The sequence below is a fragment of the Protobothrops mucrosquamatus genome, unplaced genomic scaffold (genome assembly GCF_001527695.2).
Source record: "Protobothrops mucrosquamatus isolate PMUCROS unplaced genomic scaffold, P.Mucros_1.0 scaffold1093, whole genome shotgun sequence".
NCBI lineage: Eukaryota > Metazoa > Chordata > Lepidosauria > Squamata > Viperidae > Protobothrops > Protobothrops mucrosquamatus.
The window spans coordinates 217,768-234,148 of NW_015387317.1; the positions used below are offsets into that span (position 1 = coordinate 217,768).

General features: G+C 42.9%; 1 protein-coding gene across 1 annotated transcript in view; it reads left to right on the plus strand.

The window, feature by feature from the left end:
- Positions 1–9,754, plus strand: part of AMHR2 (anti-Mullerian hormone receptor type 2) — a 28,714-nt gene extending 18,960 nt beyond the window's left edge. Inside the window, exons 8-9 of the mRNA XM_029284906.1 lie at positions 6,830–6,966; positions 9,626–9,754. Coding sequence (XP_029140739.1) covers positions 6,830–6,966; positions 9,626–9,754 — 266 coding nt within the window. The remainder of the gene's footprint in view (positions 1–6,829; positions 6,967–9,625) is intronic.
- Positions 9,755–16,381: the final 6,627 nt, after the last annotated feature.

Genomic DNA, 16,381 nt, shown 5'->3' on the forward strand with positions numbered 1-16,381 from the left:
AATTACAGGAGCTGATGTCCAGTCGGTTTGCCTTTGCAACCATTAAATTGCCAAGGTCCCTTCCAAAGAATGCTGGGAAGTGTAGCTTGATGAGAATTCTCAGCTCCCACAATGGGCTGGCTGTAAGGAAAAGACTAAACTGGAACCTGCTGTTTGTGCCAAAAGCAATTGTGATTTACGTAGAAGAGAAATCCTGTCCAATGTTTTAGGGAAAGATCCCTAAAACGTGTGCAGCACAACAGAAGGAGGGAGCCACTATAACGAAAGCTTTAGGGCAAGCTGGAAGAAATTATGCAAACTATCATTGCTCATATCTCTTTATTCTCATTGTTAGTTATCTTGTATAGAAAGGTGGGATGTGTGTGTGTGTGTGTGTGTGTGTGTGTGTGTGTGTGTGTTTGAATTTTCTATTATAGTAAAAACAATATGGTCATGGAGAAAATGTATCTATAAGCACATAATCAGTAAAAAAAAACAACTCCTACAAGGATATATCTATGAGGATAACAGGAATTAAGTCCAACTTGAGATTTTCTCTATGTCATGGTAAAGTATATTCTTAATTTCGAAAGACCACGGATGAATGCAGAAGTGTCCTTTGAAGAACAGAGAGGATGAACTCCTTCCTTCCTTATTCTTAGAAAGCTCAGAATGCCAAACTTTTCTCTATTAAACTAGTAATAAAGCAACTTAAAGCAAGGTTCTAAGTTCTTTGAATCATTCCCCCAATGTTAAATTTCTTCTCTTACTGCTTGCCATACCATTGCATCACATTCTATCCCTTTTTGGTATCATTATGGTGATTATTATTACTCTGCTGCTTTGCATGTACCTTGAGAGCTTCTGCACTGGAGACAAATTCTTTGTGTGTCCATTTACATGGCCAATAAAGAATTCTATATTCTGTTCCGTTCCGTTCCATTCCATTCCATTCCATTCTATTCTATTCTATTCTATTCTATTCTATTCTATTCTATTCTATTCTATACTCTGCACACGGAAATAGACACATATAGTTTACATATGGTACAAAATCATGGCTTGTTCAGCCATACTTTTTAGAGTACAGCACAAATTCCTGGATCCAAACAATACAGTAATCATATACCATGCTTTACTAAGAATGAGATTGGGCAGCATGATGTTTGAACCCAAACTCAGAGTCTTAAGAGATAAGGTTGCAGGGAAAGGGAGGCAGCAGACAAAGGAAAATATGAGGGCCTTTTGCTGTTTACCTTTTAATTGTTTCTACTGTTCAGCCAAGCAGTGCAGCCGGCAAAGGGAGATTTAAATCTCCTGCAAACCTTACTCGGCTAAGCAGCAGAAAAACAGTTCTCCCTGTCATCATCTTTTAGCTTCGTGTTTTTTAAAACTTAAACTTAATTAAACTTAATTCATTCTACCCACCTTAAAGTTAGCAAGTTTGAAAAACCTTGTTTTTAGCTGCTCAGTCAAATAACCAGAAAGTAGCAGAGAAATAAGGCGGCAGGTCCAGAGTGGGTAATTCTTGGGCAGATGGGCGTGAGAGATTGTGGGGAGGTTGGGAAAGAAAAAGATTGGAAAGGAGACCTAAACAATCAAGAAACAGAAGGCTATTCAGTTGGCAGCTTATCTTGTAAACAGCAGCTTAGTCCAGGTGGCCAGGAAACAGGGGGAGAAAGCATTGCAAAGCCTTCAAAGAGACTCTGCCTGAATGTATTCACTTCCACCGAGGGGGGGAAATTCCTCTCACAGTTTCCCAGATTCTGTACTTACCCAAGGTTAACATTAAATATACCTTACAGGTAGTCCTCGACTTACGACCTCAATGGAACCCCAAACTTTTGTTGCTAAGTGAGACAGTTGTTAAGTAAAGTTTGCTCCATTTTACGACCTTTCTTGCAACGGTTGTTAAGTGAATCACTGCAGTTGTTAAGTTAGTGACACAGTTGTTAAGTGAATCTGGCTTCCCTCCATTGACTTTCCCGCTCAGAAGGTCACAAAACATGATCACGTGATCCCGGGACATTGCAATTGTCATAAATAGGAACCTGTTGCCAAGCGTTTGAATTTGGATCACATGACCGGGGGGGGGACGCTGCAACGGTTGTAAGTGTGAAAAAAAGTCATAAGTCTCTTTTTTTCAGTGCCATTGTCATTTCAAACAGTCCCTAAATGAACTGTTGTAAATTGAGGACTAACCTGTACTAACATCTTGGTAGTTGACTCATCTGGGTGGGTTTGACAATGGGGATACCCATTGGATTGGATACTCTTCGTCTGTTTTGAAACACAAGACTCATTCAGTATTTTCCACCTTTCCTCATGACTTATGGACATCATTTTACTAAGTTCAGTTAAAAACTGTTTATTTCAGTTTTTGTAAGCTTGGGCTTGTGTAATGCAGAGTAGTATCCAGTTACTTTCTGTCTTCTAATGGCTTCTTTTTCAATCTTCTTCGATTTTTCCAAACATCGTGTCTTCTTCAAAGACAGTTGCGGCTTCATTATGTGCCTTAAATAAATAAACTTTAGCTTCATTGTCAGTGTTAGGGCAGACTACCCTTGTACTCCATAATGGGATCCTACACGGAGGACATAATACTCAATAAGTTTTGATTGTTCTTTTGGGGTTTATTCAAATCCCTACAGTACTAATGATATCCAATTTTCCTAATATGAAAGGTAGGGTTGATTCTTTTCTATCAAAAGGTGAGAATAGTTTTAACTTTGACTGGTGATTTTTTCCCCCCAGAAATGAGAATGTACAAACATCTGCTCATTTCTTCTAGTTAGTTTTGGGTGAGCCCTTACCATCACTCTGAAATCACATCTCATAAGATTCAGTTTGAGTGGCCTAAATAAGGTGTAGCCTCCATGGAAATTGAGGTCTTTTTTTTTCTTTTTTTTTTTAGGATCAATTCAATTACTACTACTTTTAGTAAAAAAAATGATTCATTTATTACAGGCTGTTCATAATCTTATGTATTGCATAAGGCTATCACAATGGAGGGGGGTGAGTAGGAGTCGCTCTTTGCTAATAGAGGATCTAGCAGTCAAACTGAGTTTTTATTTGTATCTGAATCCAGAACTCACCCCTGTGATTGTATCACGAGTTACCCCTAACAAATTTTGATTTCACAAATCTAGTACAGTGAGGATAAATGCATCTCCTTTGTTGTTTTGAGTGCATATGCCTTTTGAGGCAGTTGTGACGGCAGAGCTCTGCTGAGTAGGAGCAGGAGAAGGGGGGGGGATGTCCTAAAGCTCCTGTTTTTCTGCTATGGCTACAGTAGCATGTCTGAGTCCATAGTTATCTCCCCTCACCCCAGCTTCTCAGTCTCTCTTCCTGACTGAGAAGAGGTACAAAGGAGTTTGGAGATGGCCTTGAAGAATCGATCCAAGGGCCATTTTGTAAACATCAGCTTGGCTCAGATTTGGGATGCAGGCGGGAAGAAAAAGTCAAGCTAGCTGCACCTGGCTAATATAAAAAAGGAAAGAGAGACTCTCATTCAAGTTTTCAAAATTTGATTAGCATACCCTGTAATAATAATAATACAGTAGAGTTCCATTAATTCACACAGTGTCTGTTTCCTGACCAGGTCTTCCCGAAAAGAGCTGATAAGATGAGGCTACAGGGCTGGTATAGCCAACTGAGGGGACAGCTGGCTGTGGGGGAACAGCGGTTTCTCTTCCTTCCCTCCCTCCCTCCCTGCTACTTGCCTGCTGCAGCTCCTATCAAGCCCCCAGGCAGTGTTTGTTTGGTTTTTTTGCAAGATTTAAGGCAAAAGGACAGGAGGAGCGAGGTCGAGATCCAGAGCCCCTGTGCTGGCAGCCTCCAAGATGCAATCACCCTTGCCTTCGCTATTTGCCTATCCCCTACATTAGTATGCAAGTTTAAAAAGATTTTTAAAGCCTATTTTTGAGGAGTCCTTGGTGCTCTCTAAGCTTGATTTTCTTGCAGATGTTTCATTATGTAAACTGGGTAACATCATCAGTGTTGATGATGTTACCTGATTTGGGTAATTAAACATCTGCAAGGAAACAGCCAAGCTCAGAGGGCACCAAAGGACCCCTCATTTCAACCCTGAGCTACAAATATTCTTGCTAAGCCTATTTTTGTTTACTAACCGGAATCGTACCCTGTTTGTTCTGATCAATCAAGAGAAACTGTTCCGGGGTCCTGTTTGTTCTGATCAATCAAGAGAAACTGTTCCGGGGTCCTGCGCTTCTTCACAAAGGCAACCAATCCACAATGGGTGGGGTAGCCAAAAGGCTGCTGCTATCTGGTATCTTCCATTCCCGCCCATCTCCATAATCTCCCTTTGAAGGGGCACGAGAGGATCTGACTTCTGCCCTTTATCATAGTCTCTACCAGTTGGACTAATAACTGAGATCAGTTTAACATGCTGGAGTCATGAAAAGTCAAACAGCCACCCCTTGCCTGTTTGAAGCACCACACGGCAGCTTGGTCTGATTTCGGATAGTGGCAATAAGTTGTTCCTGTTTTGTTTTCCAGAAGGACGAATTTCGCCTACCTTGGAAAGCCAGTTGCGCCAAGATATAAACAGGGAGGGTGAGCCTACAGTGGTGATAATGGTGTGGGGTATGCTGCCATCTGGTGGCAATGTAGGAGCACATCCTGCCCTTGATCAACAACAAACGCTGACATGTTCAGCTTGAAAGAATAAAGCAGAACTGTTGACTTCCGGGGTGGGATTATATGATCTTAGTCCTACTGAACTCAGCCTCCTCCTGGTTCCTTTCCTCTTTCCCTTCTTCAGACTTTGTGTGCCCTTTTAAATCACTTGAGACAAAAGGCTTCTGTTGCTTTGAGACATCATTTCCCGCAGTACTGTGACTCATCCCTGTACAATGAGAAGGAGTCATTGATGGAGCAGCATGAGCTAGAGCAGCCCAGCCTCCCTGGGCATCAGCCAGGCCCCCAGTCACCTAGCAAGACCCATTGCTAAAGAGAAAAGATTGCTGAAGGAGGAAAATATTGCATTGTCCAAGTCAATACGTTGGAGCTTCTATCCAGGGAATGGGCAGTGTCCTCCAAGCAGAAGGTTTTTTTTTTCTCTTAAAGAGTAGAGGCTGGATTGGAATACACCAGCTGAGCATGTGTTACTGAGAGGCCACTAACATTTAATAGAAGTATGCGTCTGCAATACGAAAGTTTTTATCCCTCTACACCAGCGGTTCTCAACCTATGGGTCGCGACCCCATTTGGGGTCGATCGACTATTTCACGGGGGTCGCCAAGCAAGGCTGTCCGCCATTTTTTTTCCCTTTTCCGGTGGGTGCCTTACCTCCCTTGGGCTGGGCCAGCTGGTGGTCGGCCTGCTCCGTCTCTGCCACTTGCCAGCTACGCCTCGGCCGGGGCAGGGGGCGGAACCACGCATGCGCGGCGCTCCTGGGCAGGGAAAGTCCTTGACTTATGACCGGTTGGGTAGTCCTCGACTTACGACCGGTTTAGTCCTCGACTTATGACCGGTTTAGTCCTCGACTTACGACCGGTTGGGGGTCGCGGCATTAAAAAGGTTGAGAACCACTGCTCTACACAGCACTGTTGCTCAACCTTGTCAACTTTCAGATATGTGGACTTCAACTCCCAGAATTCCCCAGTCAGCATACTGGAAGTTTAATTCCTCAAGTTTTAAAATTGACAAGGTTGAGAAACATTGCTTGCTCCACAGCAGGCATGTCAAACTCGCAACGTCATGTGACGTCGCGCGACGTATCGGAGCTTTTTTGCCATTGCCGGCAATGGGGTGGGCGCGTCTCCAGTATGATGAAACCAGCCCGCGGGCCAGCAGTTTCACACCCCTGCTCTACAGGTAAACCGAAGAACTACACATTTTTTGAGACTAAGGACCATCTTTGCCCTCAGCAATAAATGCAAGGCTCAACCCCCAAAAGCTGACAGGATGAAAACAGGCAGCAACACACTAAAGATTCCTTTTGCTTTAATGACTCCTATGAATCGCTTTCTCTTGATAATACTGTATTCAGTACAAGCATAAAAGGATAGCTGATCTGTGCAGGAAAACCTTTCCTTCTGTGAACCGACTCAGTGGGTGTCAATGACCACTAATACCAGGGCAACGTCCTGGGTCTCCCTTTACAGGTAGTCCTCAACTTACAACAGTTCATTTAGTGGCCGTTCTAAGTTACAATGGTTTTACACTGACAACTGTTGCAGCATCCCCACAGTAAGGTGACCAAAATTCAGACGCTTGGCAACTGGTTCATATTTATGACGGTTGCAGTGTCTTGGGGGGGGGGTCATGTGATCCCCTTTTGTGACCTTTGGGCAAGCAAAGTCAGTGGGTAAGCCAGATTCGCTTAACAACCATGCTACTAACTTGGTCACTCACTTCACAGCTGTGGCAAGAAAAGTGGTAAAATGGAGCAAAATTCACTTAACAACTCACCAAAAATTCACAGCTGTTTCGTTTAACAACCGAAATTTTGGGCTCAGTTGTGGTAAGTCAGGGGTCCTCAAACTTGGCCCTTTTATGACTTGTGGACTTCAACTCCCAGAATTCCTCAGCCAGGCACGTGTGGGGTTCTGGGAGTTCAAGTCCACAAGTCATAAAAGGGCCAAGTTTGAAGACCCCTGTCGTAAGCGAAGGACTACCTGTACTAATAGATTGGGACTCTGAGCTCAGGGACAACCACTGTCCAGCGATGCAGCAATCACTTGGAAGTGAAACTTCGTTATGGAATGGGTACTGTGAAGTGTGAAGAAGTCAGCTGAAGCAATACTTCGCTGTTCCTGCACTGGATATGTTTGGCACACACACACAAGCCCTGCTTTAGTAAGACAGCCCATTTTTGTCTCTTCAGAGAACAGCGTTCCTGCATTCCAGCTTGCCTATGAAGCAGAATTAGGTAGCAGCCCTACATACAGTGAACTGCGAAGGTTGGCTGTTGAGGAAAGGCGAAGACCAATTGTCCCACCAGCTTGGACAAGATTTGGGCAAGTATGTTAAGCCACAACATACATAGGCTTGAATACGGGGCAGTAGGCTTTTGACAACATGTTGGAAGCCACACTCCTAAAGAGGATGGACCGGGAGTTGATTTTAAGAAATATAATGGGTCCCTTAAGCCCTGCAAGGCTAAGGGAACACAGCTTGTGCCTTAGCCCTGCCTCTCTGCCAAAAAAAGAAAAAAGGAGAGAACATTAGTTGAAAAGTTGGCCCTGTCAGTTCTGGAGGCCACAGATAGGATACCTGTATTTGGCTCTTGGGCAATATTTTTCCTGAGAAGCTGAGGAGAACAAAAATGCTGCACGGCTGATGGAGATTTGGGGCTATTAATTGAGAGGTGGACATAGGCAAGAGCCCTGAGGCCCTTTGGCTCTTACGCCAGCACAACAAAACCTTGGACCCAGTCTAGATGCAGTAAAAGGAATGGAAGGGATTAATATATGCTTCTAACATCTGGGATTTTAGATTTTAAGAATCTATGATACTCTAAGGCAGGGCTTTTCAACCTTTTCACCCATTGTACCACTTTTAGGATATGGCACCACTAGTCGCCCAGCAAGGTGTCAAAAACTTGATGACCAAAAAAAAAAAAAGGGAAAAAAGTGATTAAGTACAGGTAGTCCTCGACTTACAACAGTTCGCTTAGTGACTGTTTGAAGTTACAGTGGCACTGGAAAAAGTGCCCCCCCAAGCCACAGCCGAGCAAGACACCTGCCTGCCCGCCCAGCTGTGCTCTTCCTCCTGTCCGAGGTTTTCATTGTTGTGAGCATTTCTGTTGAGTATTGGCAGCGGGGGTGGAGTGGAGGGTATTTGGTTTTTATTCCCCCTGTCTGCTGGGTGCTTGCAGCAGGTTTTGGTCATTTCACATAACCCTGGGACACTGTGACCGTCATAAATATGAATCAGTTGCCAAGCATCTGAATGTAAATCACAAGACCCTGGAGATGTTGCAATATTCCAGCTGATCGGCGCTTCTTCAGGGCTTAGCAGAAGCGCAAGGATCAGCACCAAGCTCCAGCTGGATCCTGGCACTGATCCTGGCGCTTCCACTGAGGCCTGACAGTCCCGAAGAAGTGTCGATCAGATGGAAAGCGGCACTGATCCTGGTGCTTCCGCTGAGCCCTGCAGCTCCAGCCATCTCTCGCTCAGGCTTGTGCAGTGCGGTTCAGCTCATTCCCCTCCCTTGCTACCACTTTTCTAGGGTGGTCGCGTACCACCTGCCAGGTGTCAATGTACCACAGGTGGTACCCGTACCACTGGTTGAAAAGCCCTGCTCTAAGGCAGGGATGGGGAACTATGGCCCTTTTATGACCTGTGGACTTCAACTCCCAGAATTCCTGAGCCAGGATCAAGCTCTTATGAGAACTTTAATGGAATTTTAAGTGAAAGGCAAGAGGGGAGCTCAGTGGACAGAACCATAATCTTTTAATGGCAGCAAGGAGAATAGAAGTTGAATCTGGATCCACTGGTAGAACTCTGGGTATTTTACATTAGTTCGTTAAGAATTTAATTCCCTATTTATTAGTGGCAGGAGAAACAAAATAACTCCCTTGACTCGTGCTAAAAATAGTTGAAATAGAAAGAGCTTGGAGTAACCAACAAAGATTTTGCTTTGAAAGGAGGGTTCTTGTACACTCAACGAAACTCTAGTTTCAGAATTGTAGGTCTCTTTGCAGCGGGGTGGATGTCAAGGTTCAAAAATTAGCTTCCTCAAGTGCAAAGTCTGCCTCGCTATGAAATCAGGATTCATTTGTATTAGAGATGGGGGTCTTACTAGAATGACTAGGCGCAAAAGCCCTGTCGAAATTCCTTATTCCAGATACAGGAGGAGGGGTGTCATTCCTTATTTGCACCCCAGGTCCCCTCTCCTGCAACAGCTTTTGCTGTGCCTTTCAAATACATAGGATTCCCAGGGTTTCATCAGCACTGGCTGGGAAGGATGCAAACAGAAGTTCGGAACATTCTAGAATAAGATGTTAAGGGAGGAAGTTAAATATGAGACAACAGTGTGTGGCAGCAGCCAAAAAAGCCAATGCAATCCTAGGCTGCATTAATAGATAGAATCAAGACCACATGAAGTATTAGTATTGCTTTATAAAGCCTTAATAAGACCACACTTGGAATACTGCATCCAGTTTTGGCCACCACAGTATAAGAAAGATGTTGAGGCTCTGGAAAGAGTGCAGGGAAGAGCAACAAAGATGATTAGAGGGCTGGAGGCTAAAACATATGAAGAATGGTTGCAGGAATTGGGTGTATCTAGTCTACTGAAAAGAAAGATTAGGGGAGACATGATAGCAGTATTCCAGTATTTGAGAGGCTGCCATAAAGCACCAGAAGGCAAGACAAGAAAAAAATGGATGAAAACTAATCAAGGAGAGAAGCAACCTAGAACTAAGGAGAAATTTCCTAACGGTGAGAACAGCTTGCTTTCAGAAGTTGTGGGTGCTCCATAACTGGAGGCTTTTAAGAAGAGACTGGACAGCCATTTGTCTGAAATGGTGTAGGGTTTCCTGCTTGGGGTTGCACTGACTAGAAGACCTCCAAGGTCCCTTCTAACTCTGCTATTTATGTTCTAAATCTTCTAGTAGGAGTTCCTGTTGTCTCTTCTTCACAATTGCTGTTCCACCTTCTCTCTCCTGTCCCCCAGGTAGCTATTTCCTTGCAAGAGCTCCTGGAAGACTGTTGGGACCCTGAACCAGAGGCTCGTCTGCAAGCCGAGTGTGCCCTGCAAAGGCTGCAAAGGCTGGGCACTGAGGATCTGGTGAAAGAGTACTGAGGTCAAAGCATTTTAGGCTTTCCACTCAGATTTGCTTGGACATCTTTGCTTAGAAGAACTTTATGTTTGGCTGAGAACAGCAAGAGGCGTTTAAGAGAAGTCCATCCAGGTCCATTTTCTCAATAGGACCCTACTGGGACATTGTCAGTGTGGATGCATTTTCGTAACTGCTATCCACTAAATCAACTTGATTTGCATTTGTTAACTACTGTTGTGGGGGGGAGATCCTATACCAAACCTTTGTAGGAAGTCAGCATCCCCCCCTCTCCAGAGAATGAAATATTTTTGGCGGATATTAAAAGAGGCAGAATATTATATTTCCCCAAAGGAATAATAGAGAAAAATCTTAAAAGGCAGAAACCAGTCCCCCTACCCCAAGTGGAAATTCAGGAGGCCAGCTCTTTAGAAATGCAGATTTGGGGCACACCATTCATAAGCAAACCGCCTTCAGCCTCCACAGCTCATGGGATTAGGAATTTACATTCCCCCACCCAAAATCTAAAGAACATGACCTTTAGGACATAATAGGATTAATCCTAAACCCTCTTCAGACTGAGCAAAAGACACAAAAGCCCACCTCATTGCACAACCCAGAAACATTTTCACTTCAAAGTCTCAGAGCCCTATAAAGATCCATCCACTCTCAACTCCATTGGGCAGCTGTTCCAGAACTGCTGGTGGTTCTGCTCATCAATAAATTGAAATCTTCTTTCTAGGCAGCCTCCATTTTTATTTCCAGCATCTTAGCCTCCATTTTATTTACCCCCAGCTTGGAACTGGATCTGATGGTTTTTCTTTCAACACCTTTGACCCTGGAATTTTCATAATTTCAGTTCCTCTTTCTGGAACCTTAAGCACCCTTTCTTCAAAAAAATAACTCCCAGTGAACCCAACGGGACATTTCTGAATAGATACTATATGCATGGTTTACAGCATGGGTTGCCCGGATGCAAAAATTAGTTTTAGGTGAAGAATTCAGATTCCTAAGAAAGACTCTTATCTGGAATTGCTGAGAATTATGGAGGCGCAGCCCAACACATCTAAAAGTCATACAATTGGAAAATATTGTTTTATTCTCTTCCACTGGGAAAAAAAATTCATTCTTCTGCCTGCATCCAGCTCAATGCCTCTACACCTTCTTTTTGCAATAATTTGTTACAAAAAATTTGTTCAAGATTGTTTAGGATTATATGTCCTAATTGATAGAGGGACAGTCATTAATTTGATGCATTTTTGGTCTGATGGGCTGTCCAGTCTATGCCTGTTTTAAAGGGAGAGAAGGAGAGAAGAGGGTCTTTAAGCAGACCATCCAGAGGGAGACTGGAAGGGAATCAAATCACCTGGTCACCTCTTATATTTGTACTATATCTGTAAATCTTTTTTCTTTCACCCAGGTTTATAAAGAAGCACATTCAGGCATGTATATTTCTTAACTCTTTTGTTGTTTGGGGATCTTTTTTTTTTTCTTTTTTGCCATGTATTCTTTTGCGGTTCCTTCTCTTTTCTTTCCTATTTTATCTAGCTTTTGTATTAAAAATAAAAACTTCAGCCAAGGCTGTTTTTAGTTTATTTTTATCTCTCCAGAATGTAATCTGAGGTCAGTGTTGAACAAATATATCACTAGTAATCTAGGATTTACATTGATTTAAAACAAGCATATCCCTCGCTGCCATTAAGATGCTCACAAGAAGACAACAACAACATAAGTGTGTCAATTTTAACACAAAAACCATAATAAAAACAATCATGAAAAACAAAACAAAAAACCATTTAAAAAAAATAAAAATTAGGAAATTTATGACATTCACAATTTGATAAATCAGTCGGTGAAAGAGTGGTAGGAAGGGGATGAAGGAATTCCTCCGGGAACCCGTCCTCATTCCAGATAACTACCAGTTCCATAATTCCTAGCCAGGTTTAGGGAATACACTAAGTTGGGAGTGTTTTTCCATATCCTAGTTAAAGACAAGAGAGCCAATGGAATGGAGAGGTTCATATATTCAAGATGGGATGGGGAGACACGTTTAACCAACTGAGGTTACTCAACAGGGCAGCTGTGATGGAGCCTTTGAGAATCCAGAGATAGAGAGAGAATAAATGAAATGAACAGAATTCAAATATGTAACAGGGGTAGGCAACTTTGGCTTCTTTTATGACTCGTGGACTTCAACTCCCAGAATTCCTGAGCCATTGCCTACCCCTGATCTAGCAGATTTAACGAGAGGACACACCCAGTACAGGTAGTCCTCAACTTACAACAGTTCATTAAGGGACCTTTTGAAATTACAAAGGCACTTAAAAATGTAACTTATGAACGTTTTTCACACGACCTTTGCAGCATCCCCATGGTCCCATGATCAAAACTCAGATGCTTGGCAATTGGCTCACATTTATGAGGGTTGCAATGTTCCGGGGTCATGGGGTTATCTTTTACCACCCATTGCCAAGCAAAGTCAAATGGGGAGGCCAGATTCTCCTTAACAACGGTGTTACTAGCTTAAGAACTGCAGTAATGCACTTTAACAACAGTGGCGAGAAAGGTTGTAAAATGGGACAAAACTCACTCAACAACTGTCTCGCTTAGCAACAGAAACATTGGGCTCAATTGTGGCCGTAAGTCGAGGACTATCTGCAGTGTGTCGAGGGTACAATATAGAGCATCCATCTAGCTGGAAACCCAGCATGGCGTTTTGTTGTAAACCTTGCAGTAACCAAATGTGCAAGATAGATGGCAGCTCTGGGAATTTGAGGCACTAGCATATGGGGCTGGATTACCTTGACTTAAAGTACCCCTTTGAGATAAGGCAGCAGGCAACTTGTGTGTGTGTGTGTGTGTGTGTGTGTGTGTGTGTGTTATTGTCAGGATGATGGCAGAGGCAGAGCCACAAAGTAGTTATGTCATTCGTACAAGTCTGTTCCATCTAGCAGTCACAATTACAATAAACATGCCAAAGGAAAATTTATTTCCCCAGAGACGGCACTACAACACTGTGAAATTCAATTGCTTTGGTGATAAGATCTTATTCAGTGCATCTGTTTTCTTTCTTTACCTCGCCTAATAAGGTAAAGAACCAGCCTGGATCACATAGGAGAGTTGAATAAGGATGGACAGAGTTCAAATCTCCCTGTATCCAACAAGTAGACTCGGATGACCTTCCCCTAATCGCCTTCCCCTCACAAACGGAATCACCACACATTCAACTTCCAGGAAGGAGACTGAGGAGATGTGAGAAAGTAAAGATTCCCTGTGAGCTGTTTCAAGACCGCAGGATGAAAGCAAAAATAAAGAGCACAAGATTCAGCTGCTCAGCTTTTGTTCTCCTTTTGACCTTCAGCTGTCGAACAGAATTGCATTCTTGCCATCTCATCAGAAGAGAAAAGGCCGGATTTGTTACTATATCATGCACCAAGCTGCTTGGCCGGATGCCAACAGCCACCAGAAATGCAAGGCCTCTGTCCTTGACGCAGATGCTTACATATACAGACTCTGCTCTTCGTACTGGAGCCCCAGATTTTCTTTATATAGCCGGAGAGAGGAGTGAATCACTGTTAGAAACAAACCTGTTATTCTGACACAAGCAGTATTTTGAATATTTTTAGGGAATATACGAACATGCACTGCCGATTATGTGGATAGTGAGTTACGAGAAGCATTTTCGGTGCACGTATTCATAGAATGTGGAATCCTACGTAAGTTTTTTGTAAAAAAAACATTTTTAAAAGCTGTAAATGTAATACCATACAATGAAATCATTTTTTTTTTTTTTTAAAAAAAGATAAAAATAGAATAAAAATGAAGTAAAAACTAGAATCGTTAAAACAGAACCATCGGGGGGGGGGGAATAATGACAGGAAAAGCTGACATTTAAAAAAAACTGTGTTTTTAGGATATCTAAAGCACTTTAGACCCAATTTTGGTATAGTGGTTAAGGCACAAGGCTAGAAACCAGGAGACGGCGAGTTCTAGTCCCACCTTAGCACAAAATCAGCTAAATGACCTTGGGCTGGTCACTCTCTCTCAGCCCTAGGAAGCAGACAAGGGCAAACCACATCTGAAAAACCTTGCCAAGAAAACATCAGGGATTAATCCAGACGGTTGCCAAGACACTGACTGAAAGGCATACATTCACATACACATAAGCAGCCTAGACCTGCCTCTGTGACTGAGACAGCATACAGGTTCATTAAATACATATTTTTTATATAAATCACATTAAGCTAAATCCAGAGCAGGCCATTTTCTGACCGATCGAAGTGAACTCTGTCTCTGTTCTCCAGGGTAAGTAGAAATCAGAAAGAACAGACCAAATCTGTCATCTACAGCAATTCCACCATTGCGTAATGGTAGAAATAAGCCCAAATAGAGCATATTTTTACATTAGGTCTAAATGACATTCGTCATTAAAAGTCCCCCCCAAAAGTATATTCATTGCTTCTTTCTCTATCCCTCCTCCCCCTCCCTATATTCAGTCCAATAATATGGGGCAAGGAAATGGATACTCTCCATGGATCACATTGCTGCAAGGAGAAAAAGGCGTGGATGTCATGTTGGTAGCAGGCTCCATTCCTTAACACTGGCCAAGGTTTCAGAATGCTGTGGGGCTAAAAATAGATTTTTGCTCCAGGATTTGTAGGAGGCAAGCGCTCTTTAATCTGTGGCTGCATGATGGACTGCACAGTGCAAATATAACACTTTACCTCATTGGATTTTCAAGGGTTCTCCAAGATCAGAATTAAACCAGGAAAAAAAACCCAAAACCTTGAACTACATCTAAGGGATACATTTGAACAACTAGAATCTTAGTTTTAAAAATGGGAGCCATATGGAGATGATCACAAAGCACAGGATGCAGGATGCAGAAGGGAAACTGGAATCCAAATTGCTCTTCCGAAGCCACATGCATGAAAAAAAGGGGTAGTATTTGATCACTTAGTCAAGCCCCTATTTTTGAAACCAGTAACTATCTCAGCAGATGTGCCCTTCTTGGGCCCCAATCATAAACTGCTTCACTTTATTTATTATCTAGGTGCTTTTCAGCCTGTGTTGACTCGTGGCAACTTCCTGCTGGTCAGGTCCTTGCAGTTTTCTGGGTAAGATTTCAGAAGTAGCTTGCCCTTGTTTGATTCCTCTCTCTGAGAGAGAGAGAGAGAAAGAAACAGGTCCTATGTCGCTCAACTGGCTTTGTGCCTCAGGCAGGATAAGCATTCACAGTTTCCTGGTTTCCAGTGCCTTAACCACGATACCAAACGGTCTCTATTTATTTACCATATTGATTAACACGCTCCAATCCCAAAGGTCTCCTGGCCACGAACAACATCTAACAAAAAGGAAAAAAAACATTGTAATTAAATCTAAATCAGTATTACAAATAAAAATTAAATATGAAAGAAAAAACAAAGAAACCCAATATAGGCACCCACTGGCAAGTAAATGCCTATGAGAATAAAGCAGCATTAACTTGTCTCTCACACCCCACAAACTACAGGATTAAAGTAGGGAACTTTCAGCAGGCCTTCTCTTGATTTGTCTGGATGGACAAATGTTGCCTGCTGTACAGTATCCCACTCCACATCATTTCATTCAGCTTCTCATAGGATAGTGAATTCACCAAATGTTAAACTGTGGTTTGTTTAATTGTAGTTTATGAAATAAACCACAACTGGCTCCAATCGTGCAACACAATAAATCATAAACTATGATTTTTAAAGCTCAGTGGTTGGGCGAATCAGATGCACTACTAAGCCACAAACAAGCAAGGAAACTGGATCATGGCTTAGCCGTGATAGTAAAATCAGTCTATATGTTATATTGTAATTACGCCTTCAGGGCTTATATACTTTAATATATTTGGTCTAGAACTGCCTTTCTTAACCTTTTTATCCTAGAGCACTATTTCTCAATAACTTTTTAAGAAGTGTGGATTTCAACTCCTCTTGAAGGCTAGGGAATTCTGGGAGTTAAAGTCCACATATATTAAAGTTGCTAGGCTGAGAAAAATGCCCTAGATTAGAGCAGTGGTTTTCAACCTGTGGGTCGGGACCCCATTTGGGGTCGATCGACCATTTCATGGGGGTCGCCAAGCAAGGCTGTCCGCCATTTTTTTTGTCCGCCATTTTTTTTGTCTGCCATTTTTTCCCCCTTTTCCAGCGGGTCCCTTGGGCTAGGCCAGTTGGTAGTCGGCCTGCTCCTTCTCTGCCGCTTGCCAGCTACGCCTCGGCCAGCGCAGGGGGCGGAACCACGCATGCGTGGTGCTCCCAGGCAGGGAAAGTCCTCGACCTACGACCGGTTGAGTAGTCCTCGACTTACGACCAGTTTAGTCCTCGACTTACGACCGGTTTAGTCCTCGACTTACGACTGGTTTAGTCCTCGACTTACAACCGGTTGGGGTCGCGGCATTAAAAAGGTTGAGAACCACTGGATTAGAGGAACTGCTGGAATAATTGTCAGGTCTCAGAAAACTCTTGCATAAAAATCACACAATATGCAATTTCGCCAGAGAATTCACTTCTAACCTATATACTCTGCGTTTTATAATCTTTACAACAGCAATAAAGCAGCAGATGAGCATATGAGTCACAGCACATAAAATTTTTACCAAGGTGAACTTTTTGCATTGCGTGGTCCAT